Below are 16,176 nucleotides of genomic sequence, written 5' to 3' on the forward strand. Positions count from 1 at the left end.
CTCAGTTAATCTTTTTATCAACTGCGTGATGTCACTCGTGGGGAACAGAAGGTTGCTCGTTTCTGCCCCTTCTGAGTCGAACTAGCTGTTTTAATGGTAGAAAGAATAGTTAAGCTCAAAAATTAGACTAGGAAGGGAAACTTCTGCGGGAGTTATGTTTTTGCGTAACTGAAAACCCAGTATTCCACAGAATGTGTTAGCGCCTCAGCCGGCGGCCTTCCTGTTCTGATTTGCACACCACTTGCTGCTTCCTACACGCTGTGTGTGGTCACTGAAGCGTGGATTTCTCGTGTGTCTAGATCTGCAGTGTTTAGATTTTTCTATGTGAAAGTTCGCATTCTACGGTTATCTTTGCATTTGCGGCCATCGTGTTTGGTTTGATCTTGTGGACCGAGTGACCCGTCGCTTCTGTCTCTGCTGGCAGTCCTTCTGCCCGTTTGTCTCTGCAAGGAGCAGCCTGTGTGTGTGACTTGTCACAGTGATCCACTTTCTGCCACGTTGACTTATGTGTGTATTTTAACTCTTGTGTGTGTTTGGGGTAATACCAGATGAAGAATCAGAATCTATCTGTTGTTTTCTTATCATTTTTAGTTTCTTACTCTCTCCTTCCCATTCACTTCTTTTATTTCAATGCTTTTATTTACGTTTTATTTTCAAGTTTTATTTTTGGAGTCTACATTTTTAAATGTTTCAAATCTACACTGGTACTGTTTTCCTGTATTTCCCAGTGTTAACAGTAGTCCTCAATTCAGAGCTAACTGTAGATTTTTGCCAGCATATTAGTAGCTCAGTTATTGAGGTCATAAGCTAATGTTAAAATGTGTGATGGACCCAAGTAATCTCTGTGCTGACACCTTAGTGGACACCCCCACCAGCCTGGTCCCTTGTGGGAAGGTCCTTAGTGGACACCCCCACCAGCCCGGTCCCTGGTAGACAGGTCCTTAGTGGACACCCCCACCAGCCCAGTCCCTGGTAGACAGGTCCTTAGTGGACACCCCCACCAGCCTGGTCCCTTGTAGACAGGTCCTTAGTGGACACCCCCACCAGCCTGGTCCCTGGTAGACAGGTCCACTCGTGTGCTGACACCTTAGTGGACACCCCCACCGGCCCGGTCCCCAGTACAAAGCTCCTCCTGTGTGACCACGTCCAGCATACAGGCCAGCAGTGACTGAGTGGCCGGGAGCATTGAGTGAGAGGGAGGCCCCACTAGACACAGACTTGGCAGGATTTCTTTCACACACCCTTCTGTTTCACCCCTAGAGATTTGAATGCTTTGCTCAAAATCTTTCTAACTTTTTACTAAGTTATCACTTAACGAAAGGCATCATTTAACAAGGCGTTCACTTCCTATCCTGTTTTAAAAACTGGTATTTGCCTTTTTAAAATTTTCTGATCTCTCCTCAGTTCTCCAAGATTTTTCAAAAATAATTGTAAGTGGCTCAGTAAGTACATTAGCTAGTTCCCTAAATTCCTTAGTATGCATGTCGTCTGAGCCTGCTGACTTTCTGTTCACATTGTCCAAATACCCTGCACCTGCTGCAGTAAGTAGCCATTTATAAGGCTTCCTCACGTCATAGTCGTCTGTGTTATTTGGTGTCAGCTTCTGTTCTCACAAAAAAAATTAAGTTATAAAATGTGTTCCAAGTCTTGGCCAAGAATTTCAAATCACCACTTTTTTTCAAACAAATCTCTGCAATTTCTTTTTGAGTAATTTCTTCTTAAAGATAAGTAGTAAATATTTCATCTTTGTTAAAAAGCAAACAAAACAGCGTTCTTGATACTCTCTCTCCTGGAGTTGTTGGCTGTGCTGCTGAGACCCCGCTGGGAAACAAGTTCATGTCTGATTTTTCCTGTCATATCTGAAGGCCTTCTGAAGCATCCTTAGGAAACTTGCTGCGAGTTGTTCTTGGTTAGGCATTTGGTGCGTTGGTGGTCAGCTCTTGAGTTCAGATGCTTCCCAGGCCTCTCTGGTTGCTGCTTTGGGGCATCGTTGCCAGTGGACGTGTTGGCACTCAGGCTTGCTTTTGTGATGGGAGTGTTCACCTCTGGGGCTTTCTTCTTTTCTGCCCTGCAGCCGGGGGTGAGGGCGTGAGCAGGCCTGCTGCTGTCTCTGCTTTGCGTTTCTGCCTGCAGGATCCCTTCTCCATGCGCGTTTACCCGTGCACGTTTTCAGAAGGGTGCCTGTGCTGGATACTGTTTGAGCAGCACCATTTGTCAGTTTGCAGTACTTATATTTAAGAGTAACTCTTAAGAATGAGAATGAAGTGAAGTAAGATTGAAATAAGGGTTCATTTCTTACGCTTTTTATTTCCTGGTAAAGATACATTTAATGATAGTAAGAAGTTGGATCAAACAAAATGTGATAGTAGTGCCTGGGAGATGATTGTAGAATTTTGATAATATAGATTTTTTTTTAAGCACTGCAATGACTTAGTACTCTTATATTGGGCTTTGATTTTGTGACTTTAAACTAACTTGCTTTGTTTTGCATTCCCATTAAGTAGTACTTGGATTGTTTTGAATATCATAAAAGATCTACTTTGGAATCTGCATCACAGATGCTCTCAGATTTGGAAATATATAGGGGCTTTTTTATATGTTTACCTAGAATACATTTTGGAAATTCTGATTAGAAATTTGTGAAACTTGGCTTTTCAGGAGAAGATATTTACTGTTTAAAAAAAGTCACGGAAAAGGAAAGAGCAGAGTACTTGAGCCGCACTTGAGGATTGGTCCCTTGGGTGTGCCTCAACTCCCTGTCCCTTGCCTTTCTCCACGTGTTTACATTTCACTCTTCTGGACAAAAGGGCCTGTCTGTTTTCTGCTGCCTTGTGCATGGTCAGTCCGCTGCTGCTCTGAGGGGATGCAGGGACTTACGGCGAGCTGGGGCCCAGTGGTAAGGCAGTGCCCTGGCTCAGAGTGTTGCAGCTCTGGTGGTTTCATGCAGCTGTCCCTGCTGGCCCTTCTCCCCGGCCCTCCCCGTGAGCTCCCCTGGCTCTTGTCTCTCTGCTTCCTGGAATGCCAAAGCTCAATGTGTTTCACTTCTTTCGGGTGAGTAAAGGGCAAACACTGCTACCCTTCTTGTTTTCGTGTTGATGTGCCAAAGTAACCTGTTGCACAGAAAATCCTGAGATGCAAAGTTTGAGAAATTGTGAGATCTTTGCATGAGAATGTTTTCTCAAGGATTGTTCAGAGTGTTGCCGTCCAAGATATTTCAGAATTAATGTGCACTGAATGCCTCATCCATGCCCCTGTCAATGTTGTGAAAGGATGGGGCGGGGTTGGAAGTTTCAAACGTCATTGCTAAGGATGAGCTAGATCTTAATTTGTATTCGGCTCTGGAGCTCCATACTCCCCCTGCCTGCCCCACCTCACCATTGCCTGGTTCTTTTTGTTTTGATGGTAGGAGGGTCAAGTATTGGAACTTTTCTTTGTTAATGCTTCATTTTATCTGATAACTAACCTGAAAAACACATTGTGCAGTTGGTCCATGTTCAGTCTTGTTTAAAGACCTTTCTGTAGGTTCTTGGGCAATGGAGATATGGCTCATAAGTCTTCCGTAGAATGCTTTTCCTGGTCCTGGCCAGATAGCGATGGCGGGCACCTGGAAACGGCTGCGGAGGAAACGTGTGGGCCTGCTTTATTCTCAGCAGCAGGCTGATGTGAACTCACTCACTGTGGTTTCTGCCATGGCTCTTCTGTCCTGCCGGGCGGCTTTATTCACGGGGCATACGGGGAGATGTGTTCACTTGCAACCTAGAAATCTGTACTCTTGTTAATTCCATTCACTGGCTCTTCCTTCTTCTATCGATTTGTTTCCCTTTTTTCTCTTCTTCCATCTTCCTGTAATACCTTGGTGTCTTTCTTGCCTCACCCATCCAGTAACAGCTTTCATTTCTTCAGCCTGTTCTCCCGTGTGCTGATGTTGTAACCCCTGGTCTTGGTGAAATCAGGATCTTGTCTTTGGCAAACCCTTTGACATCCCGGAGCCTTGTCAACGCTAACTGCTAGCTGTTTTTTTGTTTGGTTTGTTTTGTTGGCTTAAATACTGCTTTTGCTTGAAGGATTAGAAACTTATGTTTCAGTTTCTGAAATCCTTATTTTTGACAGAATGTGCTAGATAATAGCAGTAGTTCCAACCTGTGCCCTCTTGTTGACGCTTTCTCGGTGTTGGTTAGGTGGTTGTTCCCCTGGCTCACCCTGCCATCTTCACTTCTTAATGCTGCCCACCCCGTGTCTTTGTAGGACTCAGAAATCCCTGAATGTGAGAACTGTGTGTTCAAGTGTCTCCACTTCTGCCTTTGCAGCTGATGGTGGTGGTTGGGGGCCAAGCACCAAAGGCTATCCGAAGCGTGGAATGCTACGACTTCAAGGAGGAACGGTGGCACCAAGTCGCGGAATTGCCTTCCAGGAGGTGCAGGGCAGGTGAGCAGGGTGTGCGAGGTGTTGCTTCCCTACGGCAGAGACACTGAGCCTTTCTGCGGGGTCTGACTTGAGCAGTTAGGAGAGTTCCAGTTAGGAAATAGTGGTTCAAACGTCTCACTGACCACCTTGATGGGGAGAGCTGTTCCGGCTTCATCTTTACATTTTTGTGTTGTCTTGGGCATTATGATTTTATATCTTTGAAGCTAAGGATTAATTTCTGGCATAGTGAAGTCATAACTCTAAAATTCTCTATATTTTGAAAAACTTCATTTAAGATAAAATTTCCTACAGAATGCCGACACAGAAAGTTCTGATGTAATTGTTCTCTAATACAGATACCTCATAGCTATGCACAGTTGGCAACACTAAGGAATCAGCTTTGGCACATTATTCATAGATAAAGACTTCATCCAGACACCATCAGCTGTTCTATTACTACCCTGACTCTGTTCCAGGAATCCACATCCACACTGCACGTAGTGGTCACATTTTCTGATGTCTGATGACTTCTCAGGTTGGAGTCCCTCACTGTGCGCACCGTTAGATCCTATGGTGCTTTCTAGGCATGGTCGTGATCACGTGCTTAAGGCGCTATGTTGCGTTTCTCCCTTTGACAAAATCAGAGTTTCTATAACATGAATTTTTCTAATAATTTCACAGGTCAGTTTTTCCTCTTCTTGTTTAAACTATCTGGTCTGTGTTTTGGCATAGCTAAGGCATAGATCTTGCTTTTACCATGACTAACCGGTTGTCCTAACATCTTTTATTGACTAACCTGCTTGTTACCACTCAATTTCCACATCACTTGATTTTGTTCTGAATTTCCTGTTCTTTCCATCACTCGTTCCTGTTTATACACCATGATAAAGTGGCTTTATTTGCTGTGTTTTATAATAAAATGGAACGGGAATTGTAGGATAAAGGGGTTGTGATACCGTCCCTGCCTGATGACAGTGGATCAAACTTCACGCTCATCAGACACTTAGAGATGGTGATTCAAGTTCTCTCTCCTGGGATTCATAAAGTGGAACTTCACTGCCTACCTACCGTCTGGTGCAGAGACAGACATCCCCTGAAGAACCGTAGGGCCGGCTTTGTGGCATCACGCATCAGGCTGCTGCCTGGGAAGCCAGAATTCCATGGGGGTGCCAGTGTGAGACCCAGCTGCTTCCTTCTGATCCAACTCCCTGCTAATAGTCCAAGTGCGTGGGTCCATCCATGCCAGAGACCCGGAGGAAGCTCTGGGTTCCTCACTTAAGTCTGGCACAACCCCAGCTCCTGCGGGCATTTGGGGAGGGCAGCAACAGAGGAAAAACTTTAGTCTCTCCCTTTCCCTTTTTCAGTGTTAGTTCTGCCTTTCAAATAAATAGATTTCAAAAAAGAGAGAACAGTTAAAATTGAACAATTTGGAGAAATTCTCTTGTAGACTGTGTAAGATTTATTAAACTTCATGTTTGGTATGTGGTTGTTTCTTGCTTTGGGGTTTCAGGAACTGGAAGTTAGCCCTATAGATTAAAATGAGCCACAGGAGGCCTCTGAGATAGTGAAACTTCAGCTGGGGCATAAATATTACAGAGTAGATCCAGAGAGGAGCTTCCCAGATCAGGGGAACGGCGTGGCAGAGCAGTGGAAACCCTGAGTGCAGCAGGCTCCCTTCTCTGTCTAGGGATCAGCACACTTTCCCCAAGGAGAGCAAGGACTGCAGGTTAGGGCTTGCAGGTTTGCCTGGCCCCCTGACTCAGCCGCCTCTGCTGCAGAAGCAGTCAGCCGTGTGTGAATGGGTGACGCTGGGTGACGCTGGGTCCCATCGAAACCTGACTCATGTCTGAATCACACGTAGCTTTTTACAAATGATGAGATAGTCTTTTTTTTTTTTTTTGGTTGTTTTTCAGTCATTTAAAAAAATGCAAAAATCATTCTTAACTCAGAGGTTTACAGAACAGATCGTTGAGCTGGAGCAGCTGTGGACCGGTTGCCCTCTGAACACACCAGCATGACGAGCCAGGGCAGTGTTACACAACAGTGTAAAGCAGAAACACACAGCTTCAGTTCTCAAAGGTCCACTAGGGGATCCCGGATGGAGGGCCACGGGAGATACCTACAGGTCCGAGTATTTGGAAACTGTTGACCATGTTTTAGGTTTGCAAATAAACTTTGGAAAAAGCCAGGAATCAGAGAATACCTTTGACCATGACAGAAAGGAGGTGTGCCAGTTGTTGCACAGGAATAGCGTGGTTTTAGAACCAGTTAAGCAGATCTCCCCGCCCCTGCCCCCCCACCCCCGCGTCCTGACGGCAGCTGTAAAGTGCAAAACAGTCTCTAGAGCGTGCCAGTTGCACTGCCTCCTCATGCTGCGTGCCTTGGTTCCTCCACAGGGATGGTCTACATGGCTGGGCTGGTTTTCGCCGTTGGCGGCTTCAATGGCTCGCTTAGAGTCCGAACTGTGGATTCCTATGACCCCGTGAAGGACCAGTGGACCAGCGTGGCTAACATGCGAGACCGCAGAAGCACCCTGGGGGCCGCCGTGCTGAACGGCCTGCTCTACGCCGTGGGCGGCTTTGATGGCAGCACAGGTAAATCCCTTGGCATCGTCCCTCGTTGCTGTTGGAACTAACGCAGCAACCACATGCACAGAACAGATTGTGACAAAGTTAGGATAGACTTAAATGTGTTAACAAGTGGGAGTGTCATATTTAAAGGTAAGCTTGAAAATTGCCTCAAGAATCTCTTGAAATGTTGTGTGGAGTGCTGACTACGTGTTCTTCCTGAAGCATCAGTATCAGTCATCTTGCCAAGTTTAAAAAGCTTTGAAATGTCAGTAGCTTGGGTAGGACCCCCTGGAAAGAAACTATTCCTGCTCATCACGTAATGGATGTGTTTACACATTGCACCATTTTCTTCTTTAAGTTTAGCTCAGTATAGCATATGTGAAGTGTTTTCTGCTGACAATATGCATGTAAAAGAGTGGTTAGGTTTTTCTCAAAGGAGGAAATGAAGAGCACATCTCTGTTGCAGGTTTATCGTCTGTGGAAGCGTATAACATCAAATCCAACGAGTGGTTCCACGTGGCTCCGATGAACACCAGGAGGAGCAGTGTGGGTGTGGGTGTTGTTGGAGGTGGGTGCTGCAAGTTCGAGGTGAACATGTGCTTCTTGGCTGCAACAGTCTACTCTTAGCAATGTAAAATATCACCTTAAAAAGAAAACTAGTAGTTACTGTAGAATTTAAACTGTCTTTTACAGAGTAACTCATCTATAAAAGTTAAGCCTTCACTTGTGTGTGGCCATCTCACCCCACTCCCTGTCTCTTTCTTCCCTTGTGGCCTGTACCCCACTGTCAGCTGCTCGCTCTGTTTTTTAAAGCAGCTTGCTTTGTTTTGGAGGCAGACAGACAGTGGTATTGCTTGATGGCTGTCTGCTGGTTCCCTCCCCAGCTGGCCACAGCGGCTGCCACAGGTTCATGCTGAAGCCAGGAGCCAGAAACTCCATCTGGGTATTCCACGAGGGAGGCAGGGGCCCATGCGCTTGGGCCATTCTCTGCTGCTTCCTCAGGCACACTCACGGGGGTTGGATTAGGAGCAGAGGGGCTGGGAGTTAAACAGGCTGTGGCTTAACCACATGCTGGCCCCATCAGTTGATCATTTTTTTTTTGCTTGTTTCAATGTACCGTTCCATAGGCTCAGGAATTTCTCCTTCCATCCTCCCTCTTTACACTCCCCACACTCCCGCTGTTTCCCCATGTTATTGTAATAGTGTAGTCCTTCAGCAGCAGTCACACGTCCCTTATTTTTGTATTTATGTGTATCTTGACATTGTAGGTTTAGACAGTGGTAGAGAGTCCAGCACCCTACTGTCAAGTGTCATAGGGAATCCGCCTTTTATTCATGTGATCTTAGTTCAACCATTTGGGGAACAGGTCAGCTGACATGTCTGTACGACTTTTCTGGAAAAGGGCTGTTAACTTTTAAGAGGTAGGTTGCTGGAATGACTTATGTCCTAGTAGTTTGTTCCCTTACAAAACTTAAGGAAGGCTGTAAATGTTAGCCCTTAGTGTTCGCTTGTTTTCACATACTGGATTAGTACAAGTTGTGGGTTTCTGCGCCCTTTTTAATGGGTCTATTTCTTGGCACTAAGACTTTTTTTCTTCTTGAATCTTTATTGTTAGAACGTGTTTGGGTTGCCTACATGCTACAGCATACTGTGATGGGATCCCTGTGTTTCCGTGTCTGTTTCCTGCTCACTCACTGTCTGGAAGGCAGTAGTAACATCAGGGTTTGGTCCCTGCCCACCAGGGGAAGATCTACATTGCCCTAGCTCCTGGCTCCTGTGTTTGGTCTGGTGCAGTCCCGGTGGGTGGGAAGTTTACTGTTGTCTCCCAATCGCTCACATTAAATAAATAATAAATACACTTTCTATATCATGCAGTTTAACTATTTAATACAAAGCTCTACGCATGTGTCACCACAATTCATTTTCGATTAGTTTTGTTTCTCCCAGAAAGCAGCCCTGCTTACCTGCATCCTTGCCACCCCCTGAAGCCTCCTGTGCCTCCTGTTACTGTGGCACCTTGTTCCTTCTGGACGTTTCCGAAATGCAAAGTCAAGCAGTCTTTTTGGTCCTTTGCGACTGGCTGCTTTCACACTGCACAAGGCTTCCAAGGTTTTTCGTGCTGTAGCATTGATGGGGACTGCATAGCTTTTCATGATCAAATAGTATTTCATTGCAATACAATGTTAACTGTTGATCTTACTTTACTGAGGTGGCATGTTTAATTCTGTTTTCCATGATGTTAGCCATGCTGCAAATAACATTAGTTAGAAGATTAACAAGGTTACATTTTCCTCCAGATTGTTGATAGAAATGTGTATACTCTGCGCATCTTGCATGTTAGGGTTTGGTCCTTCTGCATCTCACCACTAGTCTGAATCTTTAGTAGAGTTCCCCAAAACTAGTAACACTTAAAGGGTAAAGTGTGCTGCCTTGGGCTCACATACATTAATGTATGACTTGAAAACCTGGGTTCTTTCCTTGTGCTTCCACGTTTAGGCTTGCTCTATGCAGTGGGGGGTTATGATGGAGCCTCCAGGCAGTGTCTCAGCACCGTGGAGAGCTACAACGCCACAACCAATGAGTGGACCTACATAGCAGAGATGAGTACGCGGCGCAGTGGAGCCGGTAGGTGGCGCCTCCCTCTGTCACCGCAGAGGGCTTCCTCATGAACAGCTTCACTGGTACCCCCTTCCCTTAGCTGAAAGTACTGGCTGATATTAATGTCATTCTACATAGCTATTGGATTGTGTGGGTAATGGTGGGTAGCACTTTTGCAAAATAAAATGCTATATGACTTGTATAAATAAGTTGTTGGGCATTTCTGATGTGTTTTTGATATGATGTTTTGGGGGGAACTTGCCGAATAATCAAAATTGCTCATACCTGTTCCTTATAAATTTTATGTGGAAGTTGTCTTAAATATCACCTTAAAGAACTTTTCTCCTTTGTGGTTTTCTCCTCCATATTATTTCAAATTCTATTTGACATGCTCTCTTTTTTAGAGTAATAGACTTTACCGAATTCATTGTCAAGTCTGTTGACATCCCATTCTCAAGTTGTATGCTTTAATACTGGGTTAAATTGTAGTTCCACCTGGATGTGCCCCACTATGTTCTCATCCCTTTTGTGCTGATACGGTTGATTGGTTGTGTTTTGCAGGAGTTGGTGTATTGAACAACTTGCTGTATGCCGTGGGAGGCCACGATGGCCCTTTAGTACGAAAAAGTGTCGAAGTATATGACCCCACCACCAATACCTGGAGGCAGGTTGCAGATATGAACATGTGCCGAAGAAATGCAGGTATTTTTTATCTTGAGATTTATTTTTAATTTTATTTGTGCTTTGCTGCCATCACTGTTTTATGGATCTGGGTTCCCTGGTAGCGTTTGAACTGTGTGAAGGCAGGTGCTGATACAATGATCATGGCTGGCCATGACAGCTTGTTGTGGCAGTCCTCTAACTTGCTGATTCTCTGAACTACCACTTCTTATGCTGCTGGGTCTGGGGACCGATCTCCATTTAACTTACTCATTCTTACCACAGGCATTTAGAGCACACTACCATGTATCTTACTGGAGAGTCTGGTTCTTGGGGAATATGTTCCAGTGAAAAAAAGTATTTATCTCAGGTTAAAAAACTGATTGTCTGAATCTGGAGGGAAGACTAGAAAGGTATCTGTGATGCCATTTAGGCTTTCCAGGAAATGGAAAAGCTAAAACCACGGCCACTGCAGCAAGGCAAATCTGAGAAAGTAGAACTGGTCAGTATTAGGGAATTCACTCTAAGGAATTGTTTGCTTGCTGGTGGGTAAACAGTATGAGAAATGCGATTTAATCAATGCCATTTATCAGTTACGTGACTGTCTCAGTGTATCCCCACCCTGATGGGTGTCAGACCTTGGTCACTTGTCCACGCCTAGGCTGCTGGGACTTAACTCAGCACACTCTTTGGCCTCGTACTTCTTTGGGTTTAAAGTACACTCTGAACTTACTCACTGACTGTGATGATCAGGTGTGCTGTACGTATCCGTACCTGACGGGCAGCAGGCTGGCAGTGTGTACAGCGGCAGCATGGTCACACAGGCTGGGTGTGTGCCAGTTCCTAGCACGTAAAGCCGTTTGGAAAAAGGATACCGACAGATTGAACAGCTTTCTCTGGTGTCTCTCTGCTAGGCCTTAGGAAAAGACTTTGAAGTATCTGCGAAAGGGCTGTTAGTCTGGGCGACATTGTGCTTGCTTCGGGAATCATCAGGAAGAGCAAAACACGAAGCTTAGTCTGCAGCCTAACCGACTAAGTGTATTTTCTGCATGGGTCTGCTCCTGCGTGCTGTGAGCTGCTCTGGATTTAAATGAGGAAGTGTCTGAGTATACATGTGTAAAGAAAAATAGCCAGAGTGGATATCTGAATTTTAATGGTCATTATTCTAAGTGGTGTGAGATCAAAGGTGATTTTTTCTTGATATTTTTGAATTTTTACCAAAAAAACAGGGGTAGTTATTCTATTGACTCCCAAGCACGTGAAGCACTTTCACGGGGCCTGGCCTGAGCCGGAGCCCACAGTTCGTGCAGGGTGCGCCTGTCGGCGAGCTGTCGGCTGGGTGCTGTGTCAGTGGGAACCTTCAGTGGGAACCTTCAGTGAGAACCTGGGGCTACACGCCAGAACCGGGAATTGAACCCAGGGACCTGGCCCTGGGACATAAGCTTCCTGTCGACTAGGCTAAGTGCACAGCCTTCTCTGGCCTCTCCTATGTGTCAGTGGGTCATCCTACACGCACGGGAATGCTCACTGTGTCCTCTCTGATTTTCTGAAGGTGTTTGTGCAGTGAATGGCCTGTTATATGTGGTTGGTGGAGATGACGGCTCTTGTAACCTGGCATCAGTGGAGTACTATAACCCAACTACCGACAAGTGGACGGTCGTGTCTTCGTGTATGAGCACAGGGAGGAGCTATGCAGGTAACAGCTCTCATTTCCGGGACTCCTGCAGTCCGTACAAAATGACGTTGTGATTCTTACGTTAGGCTTGTTCTTAGGAAGAATTCTTCCTCAAAGTATATTTTATATCTTAAAACAGTTACCACGGAGTGTGTATGTTCCGAAGTAAAGCATCGATATTCATTTGGCTTTCTATGGTAGTTTATAGTCAAAAACCCCGAATCTTTGCAGCACAGAATGATGTCCTGTGATTTCCTGTCCAAGCCTGCGTGTGGGAGAGGGCGTTGCACTGTGGCCAGGCGGCATGAGGCGCTCATCTAGCTTGTGCAGTGATTTTCCATTTTTAAGCATAATACAGGTTAAATTATAAAATACCATTTTAAATCTGTTGTGTTAGTAACATAAACTGTAGTAGTCCTTAAAAACTGTTATATGCTAATTATTCTGATGATATTTATATTGCTTTAATTATTAGAACGTAACAAACCTGGTGCAAAAATGTAGTGAAAGGTTTCTGTGAATTAACCATCGCCGCTGGTTAACCATCCAGAGCAGTCCAGGAATTAGATATTCAATGGCATTCCAAAGTTCCATGGCTCAGCATTAAGCGAAGCTTTTTCAGTAGCTTCATTTCATAGCTGGTATAACTGACAGGATAAATACTCTTTATTTAAAGTGTACAGTATTTATTACTTTTGGCTTCTGGAATAGCCATGAAAACATCACCACATTCAAGGGAACGAATGTTAGCTGCCTCCTTCGAAAGCTTCTTGGCCCGTTAGGTGACTTTCAATATTGTGTGTAGCAGAACAACAAGCAAAAGACTAGTTTTAGATGAAATAATCTCAAATATTCTGGTTCCAAACTAAACAGAAAGCCTACTGCTTAATCGTTCAGATTAAAACGATGGCGCCAAACGTGGAGGAACAAGACTGTAAGGTCGCCATGTGTTCAGTCCCTACTCTGTAAGGAATCCAGAGATGCCGGTCCTGCCTGTGCCGCCTGCTTACTTCTTCCTGTCTTTCTCAGGAGTCACAGTTATTGATAAGCCACTATGAAGGGCGTCCTGAGCAGAGTCACCCACGAGGAAAAGGCTTCCACAAGCATTTCTGCAGTGACTGGGCATCTAGCACTTCTCCACTTGTAGCTGCACTTTAAGTCTCAGCAGAAGACAAGCTCTCTGCCTTTCTAGGCCTCGGTTCCTGAAGATTATTTTCGGTCGAAGCACCGTGTGGGCTCTTCCTGCACTGAGCAGCAGCTGGCTGGATTTCAGCGAGAACCCCGGGCTGCCGGCCTCCCCCTGGAGTTCTCAGACTCTGGCTTTCCTAAAGACCACTTCTTTTCATCCGGGAGTGACCAGCGATTATTCTGTGAGGAGGAGGAAGTAATATGTGTTCTTGTAAAATTAAATTTAATCTTTATTCCTTATCTTGAAAATCTGTATACCCGGGAACTGAAAATCTCTGAGCAGATATTAAAATCCGTGTAAGTATACAAGCTAGTGGAGGGATAACACTGTTTGCTTTTATAAAATATCTTTGATTACATGAATATAATAAATTGTGTGCATATAAATGTGTGTCTATATGCTTTCCTTTAAATATGTTTGAAAAGATGTTTGAAACTTGATTATACTATTTATAATTGGCACAGTACTTTGAATTATGCCAGTACTACATTGTAAAACAGAGTTGTATTTTTTGATATTTAACAATGCTTAACACTTTAAAATGCCACTTCTGAGGAATGAACATGGTGTGACACACTTGAACATGTGTGATGCCAAACTTTTTTAAATAAAAGATAAATAATGCCTATTTATTATTTTCTTTAGTTTAATCTTGGTCATGTTTTGGTGTGTATTTTTAATTTTTTTGTTAAAGTAACACTTTGGCATGAACATTACTGCAGGTTTTTGATGAATATAATGGATGTCTGGAATTCAACTGAATTTGCATGGTCTTAAGACATTTTTCTGTGTATAAATTTAGCTGCTGTTAACAGAAGAAAGAACTTCCTGTAAGTAGCCATTGTGCATCGATCAGATTCAACCTTTCTGAGCTCTTCAACTAGTCTCACTTTAAAACAATGACCAAAACATGTCTTTCTGGAATTATCTTTGAATAAAAGTTTGTATATTATTTGTTTCACAATATCCTTGAATTTTATCTGTTTGGTTTGATGTTAAGAAAGTTACTTCTTCAGTTTTTATGTTCTTTTATAAAGTTTGCATTTTCTAACCTCAAAAGTCCGTTTTTTTAATTTGTTGTCAAATTAACTTATAAGGCCAGTCGGTTAAGTCAGTAACTGCAGTCACTCAAAATTGTCCTTCAAGAAACATTAGCCAGAGTCCCATCTCCTTCTCATCTTCGACTTGTGCACCCATGTTCTCTCAGCTGCCCAATGAGTCTGAAACTGCTGGTCTTGTGAATCGCACTGGGGTGGAATCACTGTATTCGTGCATTAAGGCTGCACGGTTCCAGCTTGAGCCTAAGGAGACTGCCTCCAGTACCTCATTGTGGGAAAAGGGAACCATGCTTGAGTCGAGATTCTGGGGTTCTTATCCTGGCTTCTTTAAGGATGCAGCAGTGTGGCACATTAGAAAGCCCAGCAGCATGGAAATCAGATGACTCAGCTTGCATGCCCCACCCCACTGCATCACACACACAAACACTCACACACACACGGGTTTGCCAAGTTGCCAGCTGTGACTTTGAATACATTGCACAATATCTAACCTTTGTTACCTCTAAAATGTTGGTACTGTTGTCATAAAGTTGCCAGGTCTGAAAGCAGTAGTGCATGTTGATGGGTTTGACATAATTACAGCTGTTGTCACTCTTTGTTGTGTTTTCATTGTAAGGAAATCAGGGAGTTTGATGGGGGATAGAGCGGGAGCTGGTTACTAGCTGAAGGAGCCAGTTGTCTTCCTGCTGGAACCCTGCATTGCTAAAAACGCCCAGAGCTGGTCCCATGGCACAGGAGGTCAAGCCTCCGCCTGCGATGCCAGTCCCCTGTGGGCAGGGATTGAAGTCCCACTCTTCTGATCCAGCTCTCTGCTAATAGCCTGAGAAAACAGCTATAGATGGTCTAAGGCCTTGGGCCCCTGTACCCACACAGGAGACCTGCATAAAGATCCTACCTTCCTGACTTAGGACAGGCCATTTAGGGAGTGGATGGAAATTTTCTCTCCTCTTCTCATTTCTGTAACTCTGCCTTCAAATAAATCTTTTAAAAAAAAATCTTACCTCCTTTCCTGCCAGTTCAGCACACCCACTGTCCCATGGTGCACCTGAGATTTTTCCACTCTGCAGACTGATGAACACATGTATGCCTAGCACCCTGAGAGACCCCATGGAACCTTCCAGAGACTATTAACAACACCCTGCTCTCCATGTAAACTCCATTGCACTGGTGTACTCACAGCACCAGCCCCTGATCGATAAAGGGAGTGATCCAGATGAGGGTGGCGACCATTCTCTCAGAAATGACTCACGCTCCTGTCCTGAGTGTGTACCAGCTCTTTATAAGATAAGTCCTGCTGACAGTCTTGCTGCTAACCTACTTTGCATTCATGTTGCACAGTGAGAGAACAGCTTACGCCCACACCCCTATGCCCTGGAAGTTGAGATGCCATGTTGGTTTCATAATGTGACCCTCTACATATATACACCTGCTGCATCCTTAAAGAAGCCAGGATAAGAACCCCAGAATCTCGACTCAAGCATGGTTCCCTTTTCCCACAATGAGGTACTGGAGGCAGTCTCCTTAGGCTCAAGCTGGAACCGTGCGGCCTTAATGCACAATACAGTGATTCCACCCCAGTGCGATTCACAAGACCAGCAGTTTCAGACTCATTGGGCAGCTGAGAGAACATGGGTGCACAAGTCGAAGATGAGAAGGAGATGGTAAAAACCAGAAATCCTACGGCACAGCGTAGACAAGCAGAAGTTTGGTAACAGCCTTCATATCATTGCCCTTGGTCTCAGCCGTCACTGCTGTCGACAAGGGATAGATCCAAGACAAGCAGAACCGACAGGAATGTGCCTGATACCGTGCAAAAGGCCTTCCTCGTGTTACGTTAAACTCTCCACAGAAGTACTGCTTAAGAGAGAAGTGACGGGCAAGAGTAGGCAAATCAGGAGTTGGGCAGTCAGAGGCGGGATCTGAGCCCATAGGCGGGGCGCTGGGCAGCGGGACAGCCACGCAGATCAGTCTTCAGTGGGATGAGCAGTGAAGATCCAGTGAGCCCCCAGCAAGTGTGTGCTC

The 16,176-nt window shown here is 44.9% G+C and overlaps 1 protein-coding gene across 2 annotated transcripts in view; it reads left to right on the plus strand.

Annotated features, from left to right (window-relative positions):
• KLHL2 (kelch like family member 2) overlaps positions 1–14,060 on the plus strand; it is a 49,473-nt gene extending 35,413 nt beyond the window's left edge. For both annotated transcript variants that reach the window (XM_040971361.1, XM_040971362.1), the window contains exons 9-15: positions 4,308–4,425; positions 6,801–6,998; positions 7,441–7,542; positions 9,471–9,599; positions 10,134–10,274; positions 11,785–11,928; positions 12,937–14,060. In XM_040971361.1, the coding sequence (XP_040827295.1) occupies positions 4,308–4,425; positions 6,801–6,998; positions 7,441–7,542; positions 9,471–9,599; positions 10,134–10,274; positions 11,785–11,928; positions 12,937–12,965 (861 nt within the window). In that variant the 3' untranslated portion in view covers positions 12,966–14,060. The remainder of the gene's footprint in view (positions 1–4,307; positions 4,426–6,800; positions 6,999–7,440; positions 7,543–9,470; positions 9,600–10,133; positions 10,275–11,784; positions 11,929–12,936) is intronic.
• Positions 14,061–16,176: the final 2,116 nt, after the last annotated feature.

This window comes from Ochotona curzoniae, unplaced genomic scaffold (assembly GCF_017591425.1).
Source record: "Ochotona curzoniae isolate NIBS_2020 unplaced genomic scaffold, NIBS_Ocur_1.0 contig_21, whole genome shotgun sequence".
Taxonomy (NCBI): Eukaryota; Metazoa; Chordata; class Mammalia; order Lagomorpha; family Ochotonidae; genus Ochotona; species Ochotona curzoniae.